This window comes from Platalea leucorodia (assembly GCF_965183815.1).
Source record: "Platalea leucorodia genome assembly, chromosome: 1".
Lineage (NCBI taxonomy): Eukaryota > Metazoa > Chordata > Aves > Pelecaniformes > Threskiornithidae > Platalea > Platalea leucorodia.
In genome coordinates this window covers 22,855,765-22,880,953 of record NC_138823.1, presented here as the reverse complement: position 1 = coordinate 22,880,953, position 25,189 = coordinate 22,855,765, and the positions used below count along the sequence as shown (strand labels likewise).

The 25,189-nt window shown below is 40.6% G+C and overlaps 1 protein-coding gene across 6 annotated transcripts in view; it reads left to right on the top strand.

Annotated features, from left to right (window-relative positions):
- The window catches only part of ATP6V1C1 (ATPase H+ transporting V1 subunit C1), a 28,063-nt gene extending 19,827 nt beyond the window's left edge, over positions 1 to 8,236 (top strand). For all 6 annotated transcript variants that reach the window (XM_082312033.1, XM_082312037.1, XM_082312036.1 and 3 more), the window contains exons 11-13: positions 104 to 201; positions 1,383 to 1,509; positions 2,707 to 8,236. In XM_082312033.1, the coding sequence (XP_082168159.1) occupies positions 104 to 201; positions 1,383 to 1,509; positions 2,707 to 2,802 (321 nt within the window). In that variant the 3' untranslated portion in view covers positions 2,803 to 8,236. The remainder of the gene's footprint in view (positions 1 to 103; positions 202 to 1,382; positions 1,510 to 2,706) is intronic.
- Positions 8,237 to 25,189: the final 16,953 nt, after the last annotated feature.

Here is a 25,189-nt window from a genome sequence, read left to right as displayed (position 1 = left end):
CATGGTACAGAAATGCAGTATCTGCTCAAACATGCTTAATGGGCTGAATCTTTTCCTGAAGTTTGAATAACTTCCTGTCCCCGCTCCCCCTTCCTTTTCACAGGGGCCTCTGGTTCGGTGGCTGAAAGTTAATTTCAGTGAAGCTTTCATTGCATGGATTCATGTGAAAGCACTACGAGTTTTCGTTGAATCTGTTTTAAGGTAATGACGTAGCCCTGAATAGTGCTTTTCTTCCTAGACTTTGTAAGAATTTACATCTAGCTTGGGTTTACCAAACTGAGGTGTGTGAATGCCACCCTTCTGGGAAGGAAACAAGAAGTAGGGCAGTAAGAACAGCTGATGGCAATAGCCCTTGTTGCCAGCTGTAGAATATTTGAGGTAGATAATTGTGTATCTTGCCCCTTGGATAGTCTTTCCACCAGTGCTTTAGGAATTACAGGTAACTCTCTAAGTTGCAGCAAGGCATTTCTGCTGATTCGTAGCTTGCTTTGAGCTGCTTGTAAAAAGAGCTCACTGTATCTTCTATTTAAGTGGGAAATGTGAGTAGTTCAGAATAAAAAGTATTTAGGCTTTGAGTAATATAGCTTGACATCTTGAAATGTATGCTTTTTCTTTAAAACATGCCTTGCTAAGAATTTTGTAGTCTAAACTTTTCAGTATTAAACCGTTCAGTATTCTAACTATAAAATTTCTCTGCTTTTTTTCTTCATCCCTATTCAGAAGTATAGTTACTAAGTTGTATTAAGAACAGCTGTAGTTGTTCTGCAGAAGGAAGGACCTGGATTTTTTTAGAGTTGAAAGGACTCCTGCCTTAGTCAGGTTTTTTCTTAGCCTTTTTGATAAGTTATCATTAAAGGAGACAACAAGAGGAGAAAAAGAAAAAAAAAATCACATTAACTTGCATTCTAGTCTGTTTCATAGCTGCTGTGAGCTTATTTTGAAGACAAACTTGAGTAAGGAAGAAAGCTGAACTTGATTTGAATATTGGCAAATGTTTCCACACACCTAGAAAGCAGGTTTGAGTGGAGACTAGATTCTCCCACCTCGTGGCATAAGCAGTCTTGCAAGTAAACTAATTGGAATGTTCAAAACTCGGTCCAAGACTTCAGGTAACTTTCAGAATTGTGCTAAGTACTCAAGGATTTAAAATGATTTTAAAAGCATTTAGACTTCTGTTTTGTTATTTTAAACTTGAAGAAAGAAGTTCTACTTTATTGATGCTTTATGAATTGTAGAAACAGAATGGTCTTGCAAACATGAAAATGAGCAAAATTTCCTCTTCAGCAATAGGATTCTTTCTCAAAATAAAACAAAATTCTGCTTTGAAAGATAAAAGAAGGCTTATTTCAGCATTTTCATAGTTTTCTGCTTGACTTCCTCAGGTATGGTTTGCCAGTTAACTTCCAGGCAATGCTGCTTCAGCCTAATAAGAAAACAATGAAGAAACTGAGGGAGGTTTTGTATGACTTATACAAACACCTTGACAGCAGTGCAGCAGCTATCATTGATGTAAGTATTTTTGTAACTGCTGCTCCCCTTCAATATTAGGTTTAGTCTGTTTAAACAAAAAAAAAAAAAGTCTCTTGGCTTTATCAGAAAGCTACACCTCTCCATATTCTCCATCATTCTCTCACAGTACATAAAACTGTCCCCTTATAAAAGTGCCACTTCTATTTTACATTTTTGCAAAGCACATGGTATTTAAAGTTGCAACCAATGCATTTCATGAGCTGTCTGGTATAAAAGTCTCATGTAATTTCTTCTTGCTGCATTCTTTCCTACTACCGATGGAAAGAGATCTTACAGACTGCATACATGTTTATATTCTCAAAGAATTCAAACAAGGTCAGCTTTGATCTGAAACTAGGCTTAAGGAACTTGAACACATTTCATATCTTTTTTGAGTCCAGAAGGAATACATAAATTGTCCACAGTCTACAGTAACAGTGGCCTTAATACTGAAACAACTTCGTTGTTGTTATTGCATTGCTATCTTTGTTTTTAAGTTAACATAGCTGTCCTTCTCTGCTGAAGGAGGCTGAATTGATGTCAAGATGGAGTCACCCTTTCCATCTGTAGAGGTCTCATTTTCATGTTTAAAACTGGTTTGCTGGGAGGCTTATTCTATTAATTTGTTTTGTATTGAAAAGCAGTGCTTTTCATAGTTAAAGATTAACTAAAGATAGACCACACAATGAGTTTAGTTGAATTTAAAAAGACTAAAAATAGTCTTTCTTAATGTTATATTTAATGTAATGTTTTTCCAAAGTATTTCCAGGCCTATTTGGGGAAAGGGGATGTGAGACAAGGTGAAAATTAAAGATGCTGAGCTTCATGTAACTTCCTGGATCATTTGGCACCCTATAACATTCTTATCATAAACAGCCTGTGTTTAGTTGTAAAACATAATTGCACTACTTTTCCTTCCATTTAGTGGTGGTGTGTTTACTATAGCAACAGATGTGAATTATTGATACAAAGCTACTTAGATTTTGTAAAAGCACTTGTATTTCATTTTGAAAAATACCGCTGTTCATTTGTCAAAGTTCTAATTTTGTCTGCTGCTTAAAGAGACACTTGAATGTGAAAATTTAAGCTTGAAGCCTTGCCTGGCCTATTTGTTTCTAAAACATGAATGTCTCATCTACTTCTGAATAGGAGAGTGAATTATAAGAGTATAACTGGTTTCAAAACTCTTATTTGCAGGCAACTATGGATATTCCAGGCTTAAACCTCAGTCAGCAGGAGTACTACCCATATGTGTACTACAAGATCGATTGTAATTTGCTGGAATTCAAGTAGAAGTTCCCTAACATGACAATCTTCTCAGTGTTGGTGTAAACAAACAGAAGTGAGGTTGAAGTACAGTAATACTTTTAACACTCTACTAATCATATGCTTGCTTCTTATGTTAGGTGAATTTAACACACAGTGGTCCATCTCTAGACATTTTGTTTTTAAAGAGCAGTGTAGGTAATCTGCTTTTAATCAATTATGTCTGTAAATGTATATTGAGAGAATTGCAGTATTTATAAACAGAGTGATTTATTTAAGGAAAAGCTCATTCCTCTTTCATATGGTGGTCTGTGTTAATTCCATTTACCATTGTTTATAAAAAAACTTGTTTACAGAAGAATAGTGTAAATGTCCATGGCCATTTTGTTCATTTGATTTAGTAGATACAATTGTGTTAACGTTGTTGAACTGTGATGTAAAGTATGTAAAATTGGTATGAAATTGTGCTTTCTGAATGGTTTAAAATTACAATCAAAGCACTGTAAACACAGGAAAAAATAAAAATGCCTGTGCAAATGTTACTTTCTTGTACCACATATGACTGTGGATCTGTGTCTAAACTGAAGCAATGTATATTAAGTCTTAAAATCAATGCTGCATCCTGCATGCAGTGGTAAAAAATGCCATTGACTTCAGCACAAATACTTTTAAGAGATGCAGGTATTACTTTTGCTTTGTGCAGAAATGCTCAAGTATGTTGTTTGGCCACCAAAGCTATGCATGAATGTTTTTCATGTTTAAGTCTTCGTGACTCTACAGAAAAGATATGAGGTGATTATTGGGAAGATGGGAGTAACCTGGGATGCTAACAAGCTAGGCTGATCTGGGATTTTTAGATAATTTTTTGTTCTTTTCAATCAGTTGAAGCTTGGGACTACTTTATGGCTTTGAATACTGTACTATTAGCTGCTCGCTTTTCTTTTTTGGCAGCATCCTTTCTACCATACAGGGAATATGACAGCTTCCTTTTAATGTTTATAGAGAGGGGTTATTTATTTCAGTAGCAGTTATTACAGCTATTACAAGAATTCTGCATATTCCAGTTGCTAAATATGTGGTAAAAACTGCAGTACCTTTTAGGACTGACTTGAATTAAGACTGAGACTGGAGGAGCACTGATTTCTTCAAAATTAGAATTTGAGTAATGTAACCACTGGATTTTTTTCTAATTTGGTCCCTAACTGAAAATACCATTACTGTGAATCTAAGCAGTATAGACCTTTCAGCTATAGAATCTCTAATTGTGAACCAGAAGCCCTTTTGAGGAATTGGCTATCTTTGATGATAAGCCAACATTGAGATCTCTGATTATTAAGAGAAGGCTACCTTTTGAGTACCAGAGTTGCATCTAGCTACTGATAATGAAATGGGGTTTGAATTCTATACAAAAGAATTTACTGTCTAAATTTACTTTTCTTACTATTTTTTATAGGTGAAAGGGGAGAGAGACATCAAGTGAGATTTGTTCAGTTGTGCTCACACTCCCACACTCTCTTTCACTTCCTTACAGAAGATAACAGCTCCTTACTGTGTTGACCAGGTTGTTAAAGTGTGTGAGCAAGTGAAGGGGTTTTCCCCTTTATCACCCAGCTCCACCCCTTCCCCTGGCTTTCATTATTACGATGTACAAAGATAGTTGTCTTGGTTCTGAGTCCACTGTAACTGGGAGAAACTACTTAGGGGTAAAGAGGTTTGGGGTTTTTTTGGTCCGCTGGAAGCATTTAATCCTGCTTCCCTGATCACAGAAGGAATCAGGCTGAACTGTTGTCTCTGTTCCTCATCTGAGTTCTCTTTTGATTTTGTTTTCAAAGCCTTCCTACAAACAAGTGCAGTATAAAGGCTTAGGATTCCAGTAAGTACTATACAAACTGCTCTGCTGTATACTTTGCCCTGTTCAAGGTACCTAGTGCCTGGTAAATCAGCACTAGATTCTTCTCAAATGAGTGGAAGCAAGAGGCAGCTGGACAATAAAATGACAACACCACCCAAGGTGAGGGAAGCAGTCAATATGCTGAAAGGCAGGTTTGCTGCTCAGAGGGATGTGGGTATGCTGGAGAAATGGGCTGACAGGCACTGCTTGAACTTCAGCAAAGAGAATTGCGAAGGCCAGCGTCTGGGGAGGAGCGACCCTTACGCACCAGTTCAAGCTGGGGGCTGACTAGGCAGGAAGCAGCTCTACCGAAAAGAACCTGGGACTGCTTGTGGAAAACAAGTTGCACTTGTAGCAAAGGCCAACCATCCCCTGGGGTGGTGTTAGTAAGAGGGTCGCCATCCTTCCCCAATATTTGGCCCTTGTGAGGTCACATCTGGGCTCTGTAGTACAAGAAATGGAGTACAACAATGGAGGAAGTCCAGTGGAGGCTTCCCAAGCTTGTCAGGGGGCTGGAGCATGTGACACCATGACATAGCGGGAGAATTGTGTCTCTTCGTACTGGGGAAGAGATGGAGAGAAAGCAAAGGACAGATGTTACTGATATTTACAACTGCCTGGGCAGCGGATACAGAGAAGATGGAGCCCTCTGATGTGCCTGAGCACTTCTCAGAGGTACATGGTAATAAGATGAGAGGCAGAGGACATAAGTTCAAATATGGCAAATTCTCATTAGAGGCTGTGGTGTGTTGACCTTGGCTGTCTGCCAGATACCCACCCAGCTGCTCTCTCATTACCCCTGTTCAGTGGGACGGGGAGAAAATAAGGTAAAAAAGCTCATGGGTTGAGATAAAGACAGGGAAATTGCTTACCAGTTACTGTCACAGGCAAAACAGACTCGAGTTGGGGAAGATTTAGTTTATTGCCAATTAAAATAGATTTGGATGGTGAGAAGCAGACAAAAAATAAAACACTTTATCCCCCTTCTTTTTTCTGAGGCTCAGCTTCACTCCTTTATTCCCAACCTCCTTCCTTCTGCCTGGCAGCACAGAGGGATGGGGAGTGGGGGGTTACGATCAGTTCATAATAGTTCATCTCTGCTTCATCTTCCTCACACTTTTCCCTGCTCTAGTATGGCTCCTTCCACAGGCTGCAGTCCTTCAGGTTAAACCTAGTCTAGCATGGGTCCCCTGTGGGCCACGTTGCTTTCAGGGCATGTCCACCTGGTCTGATTTGGGTCCTCCAGAGGCTACAGTGTGGATATCTGCTCCGGCTTGGACCTGTCCACGGGCTGCGGGACGATACCTGCTCCGCTGTGGTCCACTCTGTGGGCTGCAGGGAAATACCTGCAGTGCATTTCCTTTCAGCGATGCATCTAGACTGGAGTTATCTGTGGCTGAACAGACTCAAATTACTGTTCCCAAGGAAGGGAAGATTATAGAGTATTAAATGTTAGTGGCCAGCCACGGAATAGCTGATGTCTGATACCATTGGGCTTTCCTAGTGGTGAAGAGAAATACTTTGGATACAGGGGGTGGGAGTTAGTCTGTGTTAGATTTGATTTATAGGGAAAGGTTAGAACCAAAAACTTCTCCTTTTACAGTTTATTATATTTCTATGGTTCTTAAAAGATTTCTGGCAAATGGAACAGGGTTTGAACTGTGTAGAAATGGAAAATTTTCATTCTGTTTCTGAGAAGCATGCCAGGTGATTAAGATAGAAAGTAATTTGTGGAAGAAATGAAGAAGGTAGTCTACTCTGGAATGTGAGGAGTATGGGAATTTTATTTTTGTTATAATAAGTAACAACAGATGATTTATGTCCTAATAGGAAAAGCAGGCATAACGGGATTGTCATAATTTACATGTGTGTGGTCAAGATCTGAGAAGGGGAGACAGCTGCTGCACAGCAGAATTATCTAAAATAGCAATGTACTAATGTTCTAGTAAATTTAACATAGATCTTGAAATGCTGATGGATACCATTTGAAAACTGACAAATAAAACTTAGTAATGAAATTGTGTGAGAAAGCAATACCTGCAGTCAGTTCCAGGATCACCGGGACTGGGGAGAAGGAGCAGAGAACTGGGCAGCAGAAGAAGAAATGTGGTAGCTTAGGAGCTTGCAGAAGGGGCAGTTAAGCAGATGTAGAAAAGAGCTAGTAACTCATTAATGAGCAGGAAAGAGGTATGGGGGAGCATCACCATAGCTGAGGACAGAGCAGGAGAGAATTTCCGTGAATTTAAGGGAAACGAACGACAAACAATTTTGTTGGAAGAAAATAAACATCACTCTATCTTGAAGAAGGGCAAGAAGATGATCTGGGGAACTACTGTCTGGTCAGCCTCACCCGTGGAAGATGATGGAGCAAACTGTATTAAGGACAGGAAGGTGATTAAGGGTAGTCAGTGCCTTACCAACCTGATAGCCTTCTACAATGGGATGACTAGCTCAGCGGATGAGGAGAGTAGCGGATGTTGTTGATCTTGACTTCAGTGAGGCCCTTGACACTTGTCTCCTATAGCATCCTCATTGACAAACTGATGAAGTACAGACTAGGTCAGTGGGCAGTGAGGTGGACTGAAAACCAGGTGAACTGATGGGCTCAAAGGCTTGTAATCAGTGGCATGAAGTCTACCCAGAGGCCCGGTACTAACAGTGTACCGCAGAGGTCAATACTGGGGCCAATATCGTTTAGCATGTTTATTAATGACCTGGATGATGGGACAGAGTGCGCCCTCACCAGGTTTGCTGGTGACACAAAACTGGGAGGAGTGGCTCATACACTAGATGGTCCCCATTCAGAGGGCCCTCGATACCTGGGAGAAATGGGCAGACGGGAACCTCATGAAGTTCAGCGGAGGGAAATGTGAAGTCCTGCATCTGGGGAAAAATAACCCGATGTACCAGTATAGACTGGTGGCCAACTGACTGGGAAGCAGCTTTGCAGTAAAAGGACCTGGGGCTTCTTTTGGAAAAGAAGTTGAGCATGAGGCAGCAATGTGTCCTTGCAGCAGAGAAGGCCAACAGCATGCCTTAGGAAGAGCATTGCCAACGGTGATCAGTCCCCTCAACTCAGCACCATCTCACAGAATGACAGTAGTTGAGGTGGGCAGGCACCACTGAAGATCATCAAGTCCACCTTACCCCTGCTCAAGCAAGGTGAGCTAGAACAGATTGCTCAGGACTGTGTCCAGTAAGGGGTTGAAAATCTCCAAGACTGGAGACTCCACAACCTCTCTCAGCAACCTTTTCCGGTGTTCAAACACCCGTGAGGTAAAACTGCTTTCTTATGTTTAGACAGAATCTGTCATGTCTCAATTTGTGCCCATTGGGCACCACTGAGAAGAGTCAGGCTCCCTCTTCTTTACACCTTCCCATCAGTTATTCATTAACATTGATAAGATGCTCCTGAGACTTATTTTCTTAGGCAGAGGGTGGCGAGTGCTCCTGCAGTATTCAAGCACTTGCTTCTGAGGCTCCTTTTGTTTTAAGGAATATAGCTGTTAAACGTGGCAATCCGCAGTGACCAGCAGATGTGAGATCTTTGGTTCGTTACTTTTTTTTTTTATATATATATATAATAGGTTTTTGAAACGCTCAGCTTTTAAACCTCTGTATTAGTTTAATTTTCATAAACATATTAAAGATTCTGAAAGCTTTCTGGAAGATAAATGCATCTATCATCTGCTGAACTATTAGATATAGAAAAACATTGCGTGCAGTGACTGATTCCTGAGCAGAAGTGTTTAGAAGGTAACTTCTTCCCAGATACCTTTCTATGTGAATTTGGGGGTTTTTAGCAGAATTTCCACTGCAGAAGGGATGTTTGAATTCTGCTCCATCGCTTATGTCAACAAATGCAGTGTTTGTCTTCTGCCCAACTGGGACTAGATTCTTAGAGTGAAAGACTCTTAACATTTACCAGTAGCTTAGTATTTGTCTCCAGGCAAATTTATCTTATACTGACTTAAATATCTTTAAGAGCGCAATACGTGAGATGAGTCATAAGCAAATGGCATCATCCTTCACTTCGTGGGGATGGGATCCCTGCCTGGGATCTTTTAATGTTGCTTCGGTATAAACAAATCAACTCCGTCACTTTCTGTACTCTGGCATTAACTGCAAGAATTGTGGATAGAGTGTATCACGAATACTTCATCTTGCAAAGGTCTGGGTTTGGTGTTTCACCAAGAAGCTCACATTTTGTGGGGTCAGGGGAAATACAAGTGTAATCTCTGAATTCCTGCAACTTCATTGAATTGAATGTGATTTTCCTGAGGTTCGAGTCCATAAACAGATTATTGCAATCTTAGATTTCCCTGAGACTTTGGGGCTAGATGGTGGTGCTGGTGGTACCTTAGAAGCTGCGGCTGTGCGGACACTTTTGGAGAGCCCTGCATGGGACAGAGCCAACGGCGAAGCTACAGGGGAGGATAAGCGAAGCAAAAGCAGATGCCGGAGAGCCGGTTTTGAATAGACAGCTGCACTTTTACGTTGAAGAGTTACAAAGAGAAGCGTGAGCGTGCACAATGTCGTAGGGCTGTTTGCTGCTTATTGGCCCCAGTATCGCTCTTCTGAAAAACGTGGTGGTTTTAGCTTTTGTCCTCTGTAGGCTCATTAAGAGCCTCTCCTGTCGCACAGTATGGCTGTGTGTGTGCTCTCTAACGAATTGTGTTGAGCGAATAGTCTTCAGAAATGAAATCTTTATTTTTCACCTCTAGAGAGCGATCTCGAGCTACTTTCAAAAAGCTGCCAGAGAAACTCTCACGAAGCCTTTGCTGAATGATTTGGGTTTGAACTAAAGTGTTTGATCTTTTAATGATTTCATCTCGTGGTCTCATAATACCAAGGAAATTTTTAATATTGGCCATAATTATTATGCTTTGCTTCCCCATAATCCCTAGAAGTTCATATGGTGCTGTGCACGTATTCAACCTCTCCCTGAAGAGGCTGAAGAGAAGAGATTGATGTGTCCTAACAGTGGAACAGAATTCTGGTGGACTCAGAATTGCTACTTAAAATTGTCTATGTCTAATTTCAGGTACGTTATGGGATTTCAATATTTTAAAAGTGGATTCTTTGACTACACTGTTTACTATTTCTGTTGATTTTACCAAATATTAAATGGAGGGATTATTAGAGATCACGTACTTTTTCCATCAAAGCAAAAGTCTTCAATTTTCAACCTTCTGTACCATCTCCTTTTGCAATATACAACCCTGCTTCACACCTACAGCAACACAGGGAAAAGACAGAGTGATCCTGCAGCTGAAGGCTGTAAAACATTGTCACAGGCCCTTTAATCTTTTTCTCTTTTTTAAATAGATTTCTAAATTTTTTGATGTGTGAAAATATTCCTGTAGTTCCTGAGCTATCAAGTTTTCTTTCCACAACAAACTTAGATTTTAATATTCAAAACGTAGGGTTTTGATAACTTCTAACAGAGCCTGGCAGAGGCTCGCCTTTTCTTTCCAGACTCTTCAGGAGAAATTCATGGTCTCTGGGGACAGAGGCACTGTGGACATCATTACATGGTTACTTTATTTTTGCATGCGTCTGTTTTGCCGTTCTCTACCTTGTGTCGGTAATAGTGTCAGTCCAAGGCAGATCTGCCAACTCGTCCAGCTGAAACCCACCTGTTTTCCCATGTACTGGTTACCTGCTTCGGCTAACAGAAAACAGAAAAACTGTTTTCAACTTAACTTCACCTGTAAACACGATGGAGAAAGCAACTGCAAGAACAAACGTCAATCTGGGATACATGGAACGATCTCACTCGGTAAGAACCCACTTTCCACACCGGAGCAGCCAAGGGTGATGGCTTAGCCCTGCTTGCTGTCTCGTTCTGCTCTGTTATATCACCTTGGTTGCATCACTCTGTTGTAGGTCATCGCATGCTCCTTACTGAATCTCTTAGCTCTTTGTTCTTCTGCTCCTCCAGCCTTCCTGTCCTCACCTTGCTCTCACTCTTTTATACTCTTCCACTGCTCTCTTCCCTTTTTCCTCTTGGATTTATAAACTGCCACTCTACCAGAGGATGCAGTTTTGAATATTTTCATGTTGCTAAGCAATATTCTTCCTCTCTTCTCAGCAGCCTGGTTTTCTTAGAAGTATTTAGGATCTGCAAGCCCCGCTTGGTTGCCATAAATTCAGATGCATCCTTGTCTTTAACTCCCATAGCTAAACAACAACCTAACTTGCCAAATTCACCCATGTCAAAGTTTGTAGACAATAGTAAAACTATTTCTTGGACAATACTGTTTCAGAATTAGTTATATTTCACAATGTACTTGTTGACTGTGTTGTTACAAGAGACTTGTAATCTGCTCGTAAGGGCTTATCCAACCTGGACCAGGTGCCGGAGCACGTGGCTTGAGGCCCCTCGTGCTGCAGCCATCATCAATGCTCCAAAGCATCGTAAGACAAAGGGTACGCTGACCAATTATTTGATCAATCTGCTCATTATGCTCCATTGATTAAGGGTCTGGAAAAATTAAAGTATGTATAGATTTAATTGTACAGCAGATGTTTGAAGAGGCAAGGTGAAAAGACAAAGTTTTCACCAGCTGCTGAAGCCAAACCGTCCCCAAAATCCCAGTTGCCCCTTGCAAAACTGTGGGTCAGGATTACCTATATCAGTGTTTTTACAGCTCAGTTCAAGGTTAAGGTTCAGTAAATAGGTGCTAGAAAAGAACATGAAAACAAGTATCATGAGCTTAGATGAATGCCATAGGAAACACACAGCAAAGGCAACCAAAGAGAGGTTCGTCAAAAAGTGACAGGTAATGTCACAGGTGATGTTTATCAGCCTATCATTTATATACTGGGCATCAAGACTGCGTAGAAGTGCTCAGCACATTTAGAGACACTGTAAGGCCTAAATGTAAATTTACTTTTTCAGACCATGATGAGTAATCTTTACACGGAGAGGAATGTCTGTGATGCAGAGTGCACCCCGTAGGAACTCCTTACTGTCACTTGCTCTAAACTAACAAATATTTTTGGCTTCTTTCTATCCCCAGCAGGTAATTGCCCATTAAAAACGAAGGAATGTTGAACGAGTGGGATGCAGTTACTCTGCCATTGCTCTTACCTGCACACACACTGTGCTGTGTTGGCTACATTGGTGTGAAGTGGCGGGGCCAGCCTTAATATGCCATCGTAATACTTGCTGAGTTTGTTCCCACATGTGAAAAGGATTAGTTCTGACACCATTGCTATACTGGTGTATCATGGCTGTACTAGTATTCATACCAACAAAACTATTTCAGCAGAATATTGTAAGGCTGATTCGTGTATCTGTACTTACAGAGAAACTGTAAAAGATCAGATTTTTAATTCCTGGTGGCAAAAAATCTGAAATTAATAGTAATGCACAATTTTGCGCTAAATAGTAAATCAGTCAGATTTTTAACTGGGGTACACAACTCTGAAGAATATAACACAATTTTACTTCAGCAGAATGAAATAGAAATAGAAAGTCTCTTCCCAAATACCAAACTGGTGTAATACGAATTCTTCACTTAAACTGTCCAAAATGGTTAGTTTCTAAAAATGTGTAAGTGATACACTTGTGGTGGCAAACTTTTCATAAGAATTTAGAAAGGTGCTTGAACATGCGTTATCTATGAGCATCTTTGTTACCAGGTGAAGGTGCTTTTGATCTAATTTTCACTCTGGTCTCGACCTGGACTTCTCAGCTTGTGGAAATACCACGGCTTAGGAAAGCTTCTTTCCTCAGCTTTGGTAGAGAAAGCTCTGACTGACTCTTTTTACAAAGTGGATACATCAGCAATTCCTCCTCTGAAGACACGAGGTGGTCCAAAGGCCATATAAATAATGCCTTATTTTTTCAGATGAATGAAATAAGGACCAAACCTTTCAGAATCATGTCTCTGAGATGACAGTGCTAAAGTCATCTTGAAACACCTACACAGCATGCCTGCTTGAGCATATTTTTTATAGATGCTGAACAGACAGTTACTGCCATTGTGTTCAACAGTATGACTGCTGTAGTAGTCACTATTAATGCAAAGAACAATTTCAAACCCATTACTCTGAGTGTTTTCGAGTGGGACCAAACTCTGTGGAAAACTGATAATTACACTATTTAGAAAGATCTAGCCCAGCTGATACCAGAATGGATTATGGTACATGCATCTTGGCATTTTTCTAATAATAATGTGGTTAGTACTGTAAAGTGGCAGTTTTGAATAATTTTATAATTTTTTCTAACAGAAAAATATATTAAGATAATTCTTTAGGTAAAAATAACTTCACATTCTTAAAAAAAAATGCTTTAAATTCTTAAAAACCAGCTTTAGATTCATTAAATACTTCAGCTGACTTCATGAAAAGGTATCACTTAAAACAGGTAGAAAAGGATTCTCTTGTGTTTAGGTGAAAAAAGCTGTTGTAGTAATAAAAGTACTTTTCTGATATATACAAGCACTTCAAACCTTAGAGCTTCAAAACTGGAAAAGCTAAAATGAATGGGTTAAATACTGTCCCCATTTCAGTTAATGACGGTCTTGCCACTTGTTTCTGTCAGGCTAGGATTACACCCAAAATGCTGAACCAAACCTATAATTTCCCTGTTGCTATGCTTTGCTGGAAGACAATTCAGGTGCCTCATTCAGGCCTTTGTATCTCTCGTTGGCTGTCATGTAACCACCCCCAAGGAATTTAATAGTCAAACCTGAACAATAATACAAAATCCATTTATGTTTAAAATAGCTATATGGGAACGTTGTTCCTCTTGAACTGTTTCCTAATTAAAAAAAGAAAAAATAAAAAAAAAACACAACAAGAAAACCCCCACAACTGTGAAATTTGAGTTTTAGAAGAAGATAATTTGGAATTTCACAACAAACCTTTAGAAGCAGGTCAGCTACTTTACACTACTAACTATATTCATTTTTTTTCATGTAATTACTAACACCTTGCCATATCTTAAGTAAATCTTTGCAAATGATAATATCTCAAAGCAATAAATTTTGAGGTATCCAACCTTTTTGCACAACATAGCAAAGGAATCGGGATGCGTGAGCATCTCCTGCGAAAGAATGGAAGAAGCAGGGTTAGCAGACAGAAGGCAGCTTAACCAAGCAAGACGAGGTGTGAGATTCAGCTCCAGACAGCAAAAGTCATGTTGTCTGCATGTAAGCTGGATGCCTAAGCTCTCACCATAGACAACCTGAGACGTAGTTTGTTACAGCTGTGTAAACAGAGGTGTTCAGTGCCGTTTCACAGGCCATAAGGCAGCTGAGATACCCTGGTAGAATCATAGAATCGCTTAGGTTAGAAAAGACCTTTAAGATCATCGAGTCCAACCGTAGGATTGGCAGGTAAGACATGGGGCCAATGGGAAGCCCATATCCTTCTGGATCCTACCTGGATCACTAGGTGCTTTGCTTATCTACCTGACTTGACCCCCCTCTGGCCGGGCAGCTGAACTGCTCTCCAAGCTATTCCTTAGATCCCCATGGACTGTAATGGGCCATAGATAGTGTTAGATGTCTTCATCTCTTAACTGAATCCCAAGGGCTTAATTTCCATACTACGATGTCTCCAGCCTCCCATCTCAAGCAGCAGTTCTTACAGGGAGCTCTCTGCAAATCACTGTTTTGCAGTGTTATGCCAGGCTGCATCAAGCTTTTTTTTTGCTGTTGTTTTTTAACTGTTCATGAAGCTATTTAACTTTGTGTTTTTTCTCCCTATCCTTATGATGAATCACACACAGAGCCCAAAACAAAGGTGCTACCATCCTGTTGCGTGTGAACCCAGCTGAACGTTGAACGCACTGGTATCGTACAAGTGATACAGCTGTGGTCAGCGACAGCAGATTCGGGCTCATGACTTTGTCTCAGTCATTAGGAATGCAAAGAGCAAACAACAACCGATGCCCCCCTAGCTATCGGCCTACTGTCCTCTGAGGCCAGCTGACTCAGGCTGCTCTGCTTGCACAGCTGTAGTACAATAAACCCACAGCTCATAGTAAGGGCTCCCAGGTGCAGAGTGAAACTGCAAATAAATAATCGGTGCGCTGAAGTGATGTCATGGATAGACTTAATGGCCAAGCAAGGCAATGCCCTCCAGCAGTGTCTTGGTCTATAGCACAGCTCCTTCTGAAAACAGCAGCTGAGTAAATCCAAAATTCAGGGAATGTTCTCGGTGTGAATGAGCGGACTGTGCCTGTGTTAGGCGACATCTGGAGAAGGCTGATTTTTCCCTAAAATAACAGTTTAATCTGTCTCCTCGCTGCACTCAGAGGAACCTCACAATTATGGCTGAGATACATTTTCTGTACTATATACTGGGGTGATAGCTCTTGTTCTCTGGCCTCTCTTCTTTACCCCCATCTCTTTCCTCAAGGCAGATGAAGAAACATACCAATTTTATCTGAAATTAGGCTTCTCCCATTCTCTGATTTGCAATGGCATTAGTGATAACAGGGTTGGAGCCAGGCTGCAGTTACAGAAGGCTGTATGGCTGACCAACACGAAGTGCTCATATCATCGTGCTTAAAAACAGGCCTCGAAGCCTTTACAATTGTGACTAACGCTGTGGTCATGCATGAATTCCCCCTCCCTTTCCCGGATCATTTCTCACAGGCGAATGCTATTTGCACACAGTGATATCAGCATGCAATGTTGCACAAACCTCTGGCTCTTCTCTTCCTGAAAGGTGGGAAAAGAAAAATGTTCCTTTAGCAGGGACAGAATTGACTTTACTAACCTCCTCTCACAGCCGTATTGATTTATTTTTGAGCAGGACTCCTCATGTTTTTGCATGAGGATCTTCATTGCCAGAAATCACCAGAGCTTAATTTCCCCTCTCCCTCGCCTTGAGGCCTGGGTCTGATCAGACTCTACAAATCTCTTATATTTCTCCTCATGCACTAGGCTAGCATCAAAGAAGATCAGAAAGAAGATAATAATTATTTTATCTTAATCTACAGTCCTTGACACCCTCTCGAGGGAAGAGCTCTAGTGTGGTGAGTTCATCTCATGATCCAAGAGAGATGACTAGCAGGAGTCTTCCAAAGTGGAAGACAGCTAACGAAACGCTTATGTCATGGTGGGACAATTTCTTCCCAGGCAGCCTTCTGATGGTTTTGTATATAGGTAATACAAACTGCTTCCCTTTTAAAACCAAGTAGCAACAGAATATAAGGATAATTCTTAGGAGAAGGTGATTTTCAAAGCTGTCAACCTTTTCTATAACATTTATGTTGTATTCAATCATGACTGTAAATTTCTTTTGATGAAGACTGGAGAGTGAACGTGTTTAAGCCCAACAGGACAGTTAGGTGCAGCAAAACTCACAGAATTTCAACAAGTAACTTCTGCAGCTAGCTTAAAACGGCTCACTGAGCTAGAGCTTATTTGCGGTAAAACACGTAGTCTTAAACAGCTAAACAGATGAACGGTTCAGTAAGCCATACATAAATGATTGCAATGCCATCCTCTCTGTTTAAAACTAAAAATAAAAGTTTGCCTCATTTTTGGCTCTTCTGTGTTAGCATGATTTTTCAGCCATTTGAGATCATCTGTATCCTAGTGAACTGACTTCTTCCCATGTTGATATCAGATGGGATTTGCCACGTCAAAATGCCAAAAAGTAGATAAGAAGAAAACCTAAAAGGAAAACCATAGTGTTTAAAAATAACAGATTTTCCATCAGTGTATATCTCCTCTGCTTTGTGCTTTTGAGGGAGAACAGCAGTATCACGGTACTCTAACCAGCACTTATTAAAAATGTCTTACAGTGAAATCTGATAACTGTTTAAGTTATCAGCTGTTTAACTGTTTAAGTTATCAGCTGAGTTGTCAGCTCATCATTCAACCACACCACAGCAAGAAAGTTGTAAATCATTGTTTTCAAACTCAGGACAATTCATCACTCTAATAAATAGTTATATTGAAATGGGTTTTCATAACCTAACCAATGAAGCTCTTGAAATAAGGACAAAAAAATTATTACTGTTATTAAAAATAATAAGAATAATTATATTTTTATAATTATATAAATAATTTATATGATTTATGTAATTGTATATTAAATAATTAATAATAAAATTGTTTATATTATTATGATTTATATAATAATATATTGTTGTTGGTATTATTATCATCATCATCATCCAGGTCTTTGTTCAAAATGTCTGTGATGACTAGTCAAGAAGAAAATGGTCTGTTGAAGGGAATTCAGCTGGGGCTGGGACACAGCCTTCTGGCTGATGAGAAGCTGATGAAGATAAAGAAGAACTTTCTGACAGTTAAAAACTGGCATGAACTTGGGTACATGCAAGGGAAGGTGATGCGTGGAGATTGTCTAATAAAGAATTGTGGAAAATGTTGGAAGAGGCAGATACTTATCAACTATCACATTTCAGTATGCATGGCCTGGATTATAGGGCAGGTGAGTGAAGCTTCTTCTGGAGGGTTTTTCTTTAGGTGTGGGCCTTCAGACTGAGCCAGGCCTGAGAGCTCCATCAGTGATGGGGAAAACCAATGAAGGCAAATTTAAACACAGGCAGGGAGCCCTGGCGTCCCTGGAGTGGGACAGACTGCGGCTCAGCAGCCGCGCTGGAGGGCAATGCTTCTTCAGCTCCATGTGCCCGTGCCTCCTCGAGAGCAGCCGCGCTCCTTCGCAGGATAAATCTTCCTCTTGATAGACCTTTTCGCTTTTATACGCTATGTCCTAGTTTGTGTACCAGCCCGGCATCCCGTACAACGTGTGTATATTTACTTTGGCAGCAACCCAAAGGCTGGAATATTCCCTTTTTGCAGGTTTGAGAAATGAGGCACAGAGCTAAACCTCAAAATTTTCAGACATGTTCAGATTCGTAAATCCCTCCAATCTCAATTTAATTTAAGCCCAAATATTCAAATACACTTTAACGTCATCTACTCACATTTAGACACAACGTATGGCAGAGCAGAGAATGACGAAATTCATCATTTAATAGAATTCCTCAAATAAATAAGAATGCAATTAATTATTGAATATCATTAACAGGTCAAAATCAGTTATACTGCTTCCAAAATACTGAGACAGCACGTTACCACTGGAGAACAACTAGCTATTCCAAAAGAGATTATCTTCATTTTCCTCTCCCGAATTGACTGACTTCCCACTGCAGTTTGTTTGACTAAGTTATTAAAAGCAGTAGCAAATTTAAGCTGAGGCAAATGAGTCTGTCTTAAGTTAAACAGCCCTTGAGTCACGATTGTTTACAGACTGGCACATCATGGCGAGCGGAGCTCAGCACTACCTTATGTTAATTCACAGATGAGTCAACTCTTTAAGATACAAATGAATGGACCTGCTCTTAATAGAGGCAAAAAATCTTAGCTGAAGAAGAAAACCTCCATCATAGGAAAAGGGCTCAGTCATTCAATGGAGAAGGAAGATGCAGCCCTTGCAACATGGCATTTCTGCTCCATCCGTAAGTGAGAGACCATTGCTTCTAGCAAACTGAGCCGAACTGGCCAGGAGCAGCTGCCAGCCCTGCTCCGCTTCCGAGAGGAAAAGGCATAGCCGTGTTGTCGTCATTCAGAGAAGGAGTGGAAGGAAGAAATAAATAATCTGCTGAGACAGGAACGGATAACGGAGATATATTCTGAAACTGATGTAAATCCTGTTCGGTGACGTGCTGGTGAGTCACTAGGGTGGGTGGAAGTGATTTTGCATAATAACGGTATCATCTGCTTTCTCCTCTTGCACTGACACACAACAGCAAACACAGGCACTGTGCAGCAGCCAGTGAGTCAGATGCTGTGTACCAACCTAAAAGGACTGAAACCTCAAAATATTTACAGCTGCATTTCACATCTCAGTGTAAAAAGGCATTGGGAGTGGGCACTGGTGGTGTACCGCTGTTTCGGTTTCCCCTGGGGCTGACCACATCATACCGGGGAGTCAAAACTTTGGGGGAGTCTTAGGAAGAAGCTGCTCTAGTCTCCGCAGTGTTCAGACAGAATAAAAGAGGACATGAACAGGAAGGCAGGCTCTTTCAGAATTAACATTTATAAAGAATGAGGTGGAATTCAGAATAATTGCACTAAGGTACGTTTTCAATTTAATTTTTAAAAAAATTCAGCAGAAGCACTGGAGCTCAAAGGAAGACTCATACATCAGGAAAGGGTCGTGCTGAAGCTTAGAAATATTCAAAAGTGCTTATTGAATGGAGATGATCTTTATTTCTCATTTTAAAACATTTTAATTATTAAATGACAAAACATGATTTAAAAATTCAGCATGATTGCTCCTAATTGAACTCTTACCTAACACACTGATAACACAAATGTAACCAAACCCTGCCAGTTTCCCTCTCCTTATTTTCCATCCTCTTGGCGCTGTGGGGAATGCAAACAAAGCCTAAAAAGACAAGAGAGCAAAACATTGTATTTTTTTCAGGTTTATAGTTGACTGAATTGACCCTGTACGTATAGAATTAGCAGTTCCTCAACTTACAGAGCTTTCTTAATGCAATACACAACTAATGGAGTGTCTTCCTACTTCCTTTTTAATGGCATTTAGATTTCCCTGCACTGTCGCTTTAGGCTGTTAGAGCATCTAGTCTATAACAAAACAGAGGAATTACCTATAAACACTTAAATCACAGCAGTACCTGCTTAATCTTGTAATACTTGCAGAGAGGAGAATGCATCTGAAGGAAAAAGTCAAAGCTATTTTAATTAAGATTTAGGTATTAGGGCCATAAAATTTCAGACTCACTCTGCCAGGAACATCTTAAGTGATAAATGTTTACCCAGTATGACACTTAGTTACATGAAATACTGATTTCATAACTAGGTTTTATGATTTACCTTCTTAATTAGGGACAAAGTGTAGTCTTGGAATGGAGTAGAAGGTAAACAGATTTTATGTGGAGGAGCTCTGCAGAGACTTGGGTAAATGAGAATAAATCCATCACCGCACAGTGCTGCTACTCCGTGTGCAGTCTGAGGTTTCCAGCCACATTACGGTTGGTGCCAATGTCAGCTTCTGCAAGGCGGCAGCGGTTGATTTACACCCTTTTAGTGATAAACTCAATAGCTCTTTCCTCTGGGGAGTGCCACCCACAAATTCCCTGTGTGAACAATTTTGAACTTCTCTCTGCATTATCCTTGCTGCACTTACAGTTAATATCCTTGCTGGATATTACACCTGATCTGCTACACTCAGGCTCCTTAGCCAATAGATATTTAAACACTCTCAAATAAAGCCTGGTGCACAGCTGACAATTTTTTTCCTATAAAATAATTTTATTTCACTAGCTGCCAGTTTATTTGGACAGGTCTGGGACACCCAACGGGACCAGACGAAGACCTTCTACCTTCTTTAAGAAGGAGGAGATCTCAACTTGGCTGTCACAGCCTAGCAATACTTGGTAGGATGTGTTTCCACGGGTGGTTATTATGCCCTTCAAACACTCTGGTGAAGGGAATGGCTATTTAGAACAACCAGCAGCTCTCAATGTTACAAAGTAATATGGCCAAACCTTCTTTATTGTGTCCATTTTCATACCTTCTCCTCTCTCAAGCCCTTCAAACTATTGGAATTCACAGGGAAGTATTTGAGAAGCTATTTTCCCCGAGGGCAAATAAGTCTAGCCAGTAGCAAGCATGCCATCCCTGTATCTAGCATCCCACTTTCCTGAAAACCCAGCTTCCATTGTCGTCCAACATCACATTGGTGCGCCAGGGGAGGTTTAGGTTAGACATTAGGAAAAACTTCTTCACTGAAAGGGTGGTCAAGCATTGGAACAGGCTGCCCAGGGAAGTGGTTGAGTCTCCATCCCTGGAGGTATTTAAAGAACGGATAGATGTGGTGCTCGAGGACATGGTATAGATGGACTTGGCAGTGACAGGTTAACGGTTGGACTCGATGATCTTAAGGGTCTTTTCCAACCTTGACGATTCTATGATTCTATGATTCTATGATCTCAGCCTCTGTTGAGTGGTTGCGATCTACTTTGCATCCTTGACTGCAACTGGGGTGATACTGGATTCCGAGTGCAGCAAAACATACTGAACCTCACTTCCCAAATGAAGCAAATATTCTGGTGTAATTTTAAGATGTTTGAACTCCCAACAGTTTAGAAGTTAGAGGGAGGCAAACCTAAAATTTTGTCTTTCCACGTATGGATATTGAAGATTTCTTTGCACAGAGCACACCAAACAGGCGCGATGGACACTGCACAAGCATGCACGTCTGGCCCAATTTTCAGCCACAAAATATCAGTGAGATGCCACGCAGTGAGGACACTTTGATGCCTGCTATGTAATATTTTCCCCCTACTTCCTGGGAAAGTGAATATCTTTGTACTGATCGTAAACCTCCTGCTTATGCAAAACTTATGGTTGGTTCACTAGGAAACATTCGCTGTTCTCAAGGGAAGGAGGCTGGACATTGAGAAGTACAGGTCAGCATTAAAGTCCAGCTGTGGTTCAAAGGCTGAGAAAGCTGGAAAGCTTAAATGACCGAGAAATTTTCATGATAGTACATCATCACGGGGAATTTCCATGCTGCCGGGGCACAATTATTCACAATTAGGAATCTTGGAAATTATTCTTTTGGGGGGTTTAATCCAATTTAAAACTAAATTGGCAGGCTGGGATGGGGGAATTCAAAGCCTTGCTCTCTGACTATGTGGATGTTGGGATTTGAGGTTCTGTTTCAGAGTGACAGAATCACAGAACCACAGAATACCAGGTTGGAAGGGACCCCATGGATCATCTGGTCCAACCTTTCTTGGCAAAGCATGGTCTAGACAAGATGGCCCAGCACCCTGTCCAGCCAAATTTTAAAAGCGTTCAATGTTGGGGAAGAAACATTAAAAAGAAAGAAACATCTTAAAACATGAGAAAGATGCAGTGGAAGGGTGAGTTAATATTAACTTCTTTCTATTTATGAGCTGTTTGGAGACATCTTACCAAACCTTCAGTTGTAGCTAATATTGAATATCACCTATACATTTTCAGGAACACTAAACTGAAAACTTTCTTGGTTTGAATCGCCATATGCGATAAATGAATGCTATCGTTTCCTTGTTGAAAGAAGTGCGTAATTAATGCAGAGCAATGTGGAAATTGTATGGTATACATTTGAAAATTGCTTGAGAGAAATATTTGAGCAATCAAGCTGAGAAAATGATATTTCCAAGAACTCACAATAGTAGAGATGAATGCTTTATCATTTACTTGAAGCAAATATCTGTTGTCAAGAGGAAAGCTGACTCAAATATACAGTGTGAAAGCTTCAGAGGCACTCTTGCTTCCAGGCATATTGCAAGCTTGGAGTGATGATGTCAAATGGATATAACACAGCTAATTAATTTTATTTCTCCTCAGATATACGCAAAATATCTGACTTGAAAGAACAAGTTTTACATACAAGCCCCTCTCTCCCCCTTAATGATGCCCTTGAACCACAGGGGTCCCTAAGTAAGTGAGTAAACTGACTTTCTGCTTTCCGGTTTGAAGTGAGCAGGTTTATGAGAAGAGCTGGGGCCTAAAACCAGATTTAACTGGTGTACTTGCTAAACACCATCTAACAGGACAAGCGGAGGTACCATCCAAAAACCTGAAGACAGACAGGACATCTTTTGCCCAAACCTCCTATTGCTTCTTCTGCACTTAACACCGAAAGCTAATGTAAAAGCGAATAAACAGCTAGTAATTGTCATTGGGATACAAAAGAATTAATTTGACCCAGCAGTTTTGAGGGGAAAATTAATAATGGGTCCTATCACAATTCCGTATGGATTTTATGAGGACAAGTATAAAACCAAATTATTTTAAACCCATTTTAGAAAAATTATAAATGTAAAATCCCTGACTGTCCCTTCCCTTGCTCATGCCCTGCCCATCCTGTCCCTTTACTTCCCACTCCTGGTTTTGAAGTATCGTATTTTGAAACCAGCATATACAGAGCAGACATTACTGACAGCACATAGTGTACATCAGGCAGCGCAAAACCAGAACAGCTAAAATACAGTCCAAGCTCCACTAGTAGGATCTCTGGGAGTCCATCCTTTCGCTAATGATTAATGGAGAGAGGTCACATTTTACTGCTGTAATCATCTCCTGGCATGAGGGTAACAGCAGGACAAATGAAACGAGACCCAAAAAATTGCATTTTTAATCTTACTCCTGCCAGGCTACACCACCTCAGGTGCTGAAGTAAAGCAAGAAAAACAAGTTGTAAAGTTTCTCCCCTCACAAGTTCCAGAGATTTCAGTTCTTCACTCACAAATCGCCATCAGCCTCTTCCTGCTCTACACCGCCCGCTCCAGCCGGCTTCACTGGCAGGTTGGTTCCCATCTGACTACACTGCTGGAGGAGATGGACTCAGGCCAAGGATTCATCTGGTCCTGGGTATTTTCTGTGTTTCTGAGGGCAGATTTCCCTTTCTGCCCACTTTCTTCCCTGATACGATTCTCCGTGCAAAATTAATATTATCAAATTAATATCCTGGTATTGTTCCATTGCTGTATTAAAACTGCTGCTATCTGTTTCATGTCAGCCAACATGCAAAGAAAAACGTATTTCATTGCCATAGGCTGTGGCACTTTATGGCTGCAGCACAGGCTCATTCACACAACTGTTTCCTACGTCAAAGTTTGCTCGTTAGCTCAGGAGTGAATCAGAAGGGTGCAGAGACATGGACATTGTGCCCTGTGCATTTGCTACCGAGAAGTAATTTTCTTAATCAACCAGAATGGATTTTCATACAAAAGTACCTGTGATTGATTGCATTTGACTCTTTTAACAAAACAATGCAAAACTGTTTTTCACCTAGTCTCTTAAATTAATTTAAAACACACAAAAGAAAAAAATTCTTTTAGCTGTGGAAAGAAAATGCAGTTTCGAAAAGCAGTTCTCAGTTCCACTAGGAACTGAAGAAAATAAAATTAAACTATTTACTTACTAGAGCTAATAAATGTATTTTTTTGTGTTAGTCATGCAAACATTTTTATTTTGAAGTATTTTTTAAATTCATTTGAACCTTGTCAAACCTAATACTTGAGAGTGAAAATTATCAGGTCTTATTGCTGTCCAAGTGATTTAATAAACCGATCAAAAATGACACCAGCCACTTAAATATGAAAGCAGCACTATTTGCGTTATTACTTTCCTGCAGTAATTTGCTCCATGTTCCACCAAAAGCAGAAATTTGAAAGTGGATGCAAAGTACATCTGCAAAGCAGGCACCTCTGGAGGGCTCAAGGAAAATGAATGTGGTTCGATATAATGCTTTAAGACCGTGCTTTGCATTTACAGTCTAATTCCTCTCTAGTGGTGGTAGTAATAACAGAAATGAAAGAGAAGCCTTTCGTTATTCTCTTGCCAGTGGCTTTTCAAGGGTTCGAAAACTATGCTAGGAAAAAAATATGTCGGAAGATGAAGTTGCTACAAGTACATCTAGAACTGAAATCCAAGTGATATGAAAGTAACATGCAAGGAGACAGCATCCTGTCCGAGTCCTTCCAACTTTTAAGTTAAAAAGAAACAAAATAAAAAGACTTCCCCGAGGTTCTGTTCCAGCGTTGCTTAGTGCTGTGTTGTTTAGCGCTCTCGATCTAGAAAGCCGCTTCACGTAATTGCAGCGTGAGACATTGACTGTGTCGCTCAGGTTTTCATTTGGAGACTCAAGCACGTCTGTCAGTTTTTCCTGGGCCATGCCCTAAGCCCACCTAGGGCACACACGATTCATGGGAGGTGGGATGTGTGTGAGACCTCCTTGATGGCTTCAGACACCACTATATTCCATTGCCCCGGGGACTATCGCTGGTGGGGCAGTCTGATTGAAATAAAATCTCTATTGGAACCCCCTTTTTATAAAAAAAAAGGTCTTATTAATCCACAAAAACATTACCACAGTGATGAAAAAGTAGCTGCTTCCTCTCAGATCGCTGACCCTGGGACCTTGGTAGCACAAGTACATGGGCTATAAATGTCAGCAGCAATCACATGTTGTGAGGGATCTCAGCAGATCTCAGTAGGAAAGTAAGATCATCGTGAGTCAGTATTTGGCTGAGAAGCTGCTTAGAATCATCTCAATAGTCATCTGCTTTGGAAAGCGTAATGGGTGATTCAGCCACCCAGGCAGCATTGTCCGACCTGAATCACTTCTGATCCACAACGCGGGACCTGCTGGCTGGGATGCCACACTTAAGGCCTGTTGGATCCTCTTAAGGATCTTCTACCAGCCTTTAGGAACAAGAGCTTTTAGCTCCAGAGAGTTTGTGCTTCTACTTGCAACTCTAATAACACGCAGCAGCCTGAGTTTCTCCAGATTTCACTGGAGGTATCCTTTTTAGCCAACAGACGTGTTGCATAAGGGCATGAAGTACAGTACACGTGATTTCTGTATCGCTCTGGAAGTTGTCTTAGGGCAAAGAGTTACGCCTGCTCCTCTACTACAAAATGATGACAGGAGAGAAACACTTATTTGGGATGAAGTCTCCTTCTCGTGATATGGTCCCACAGTGGCTAGTGTTTGTGG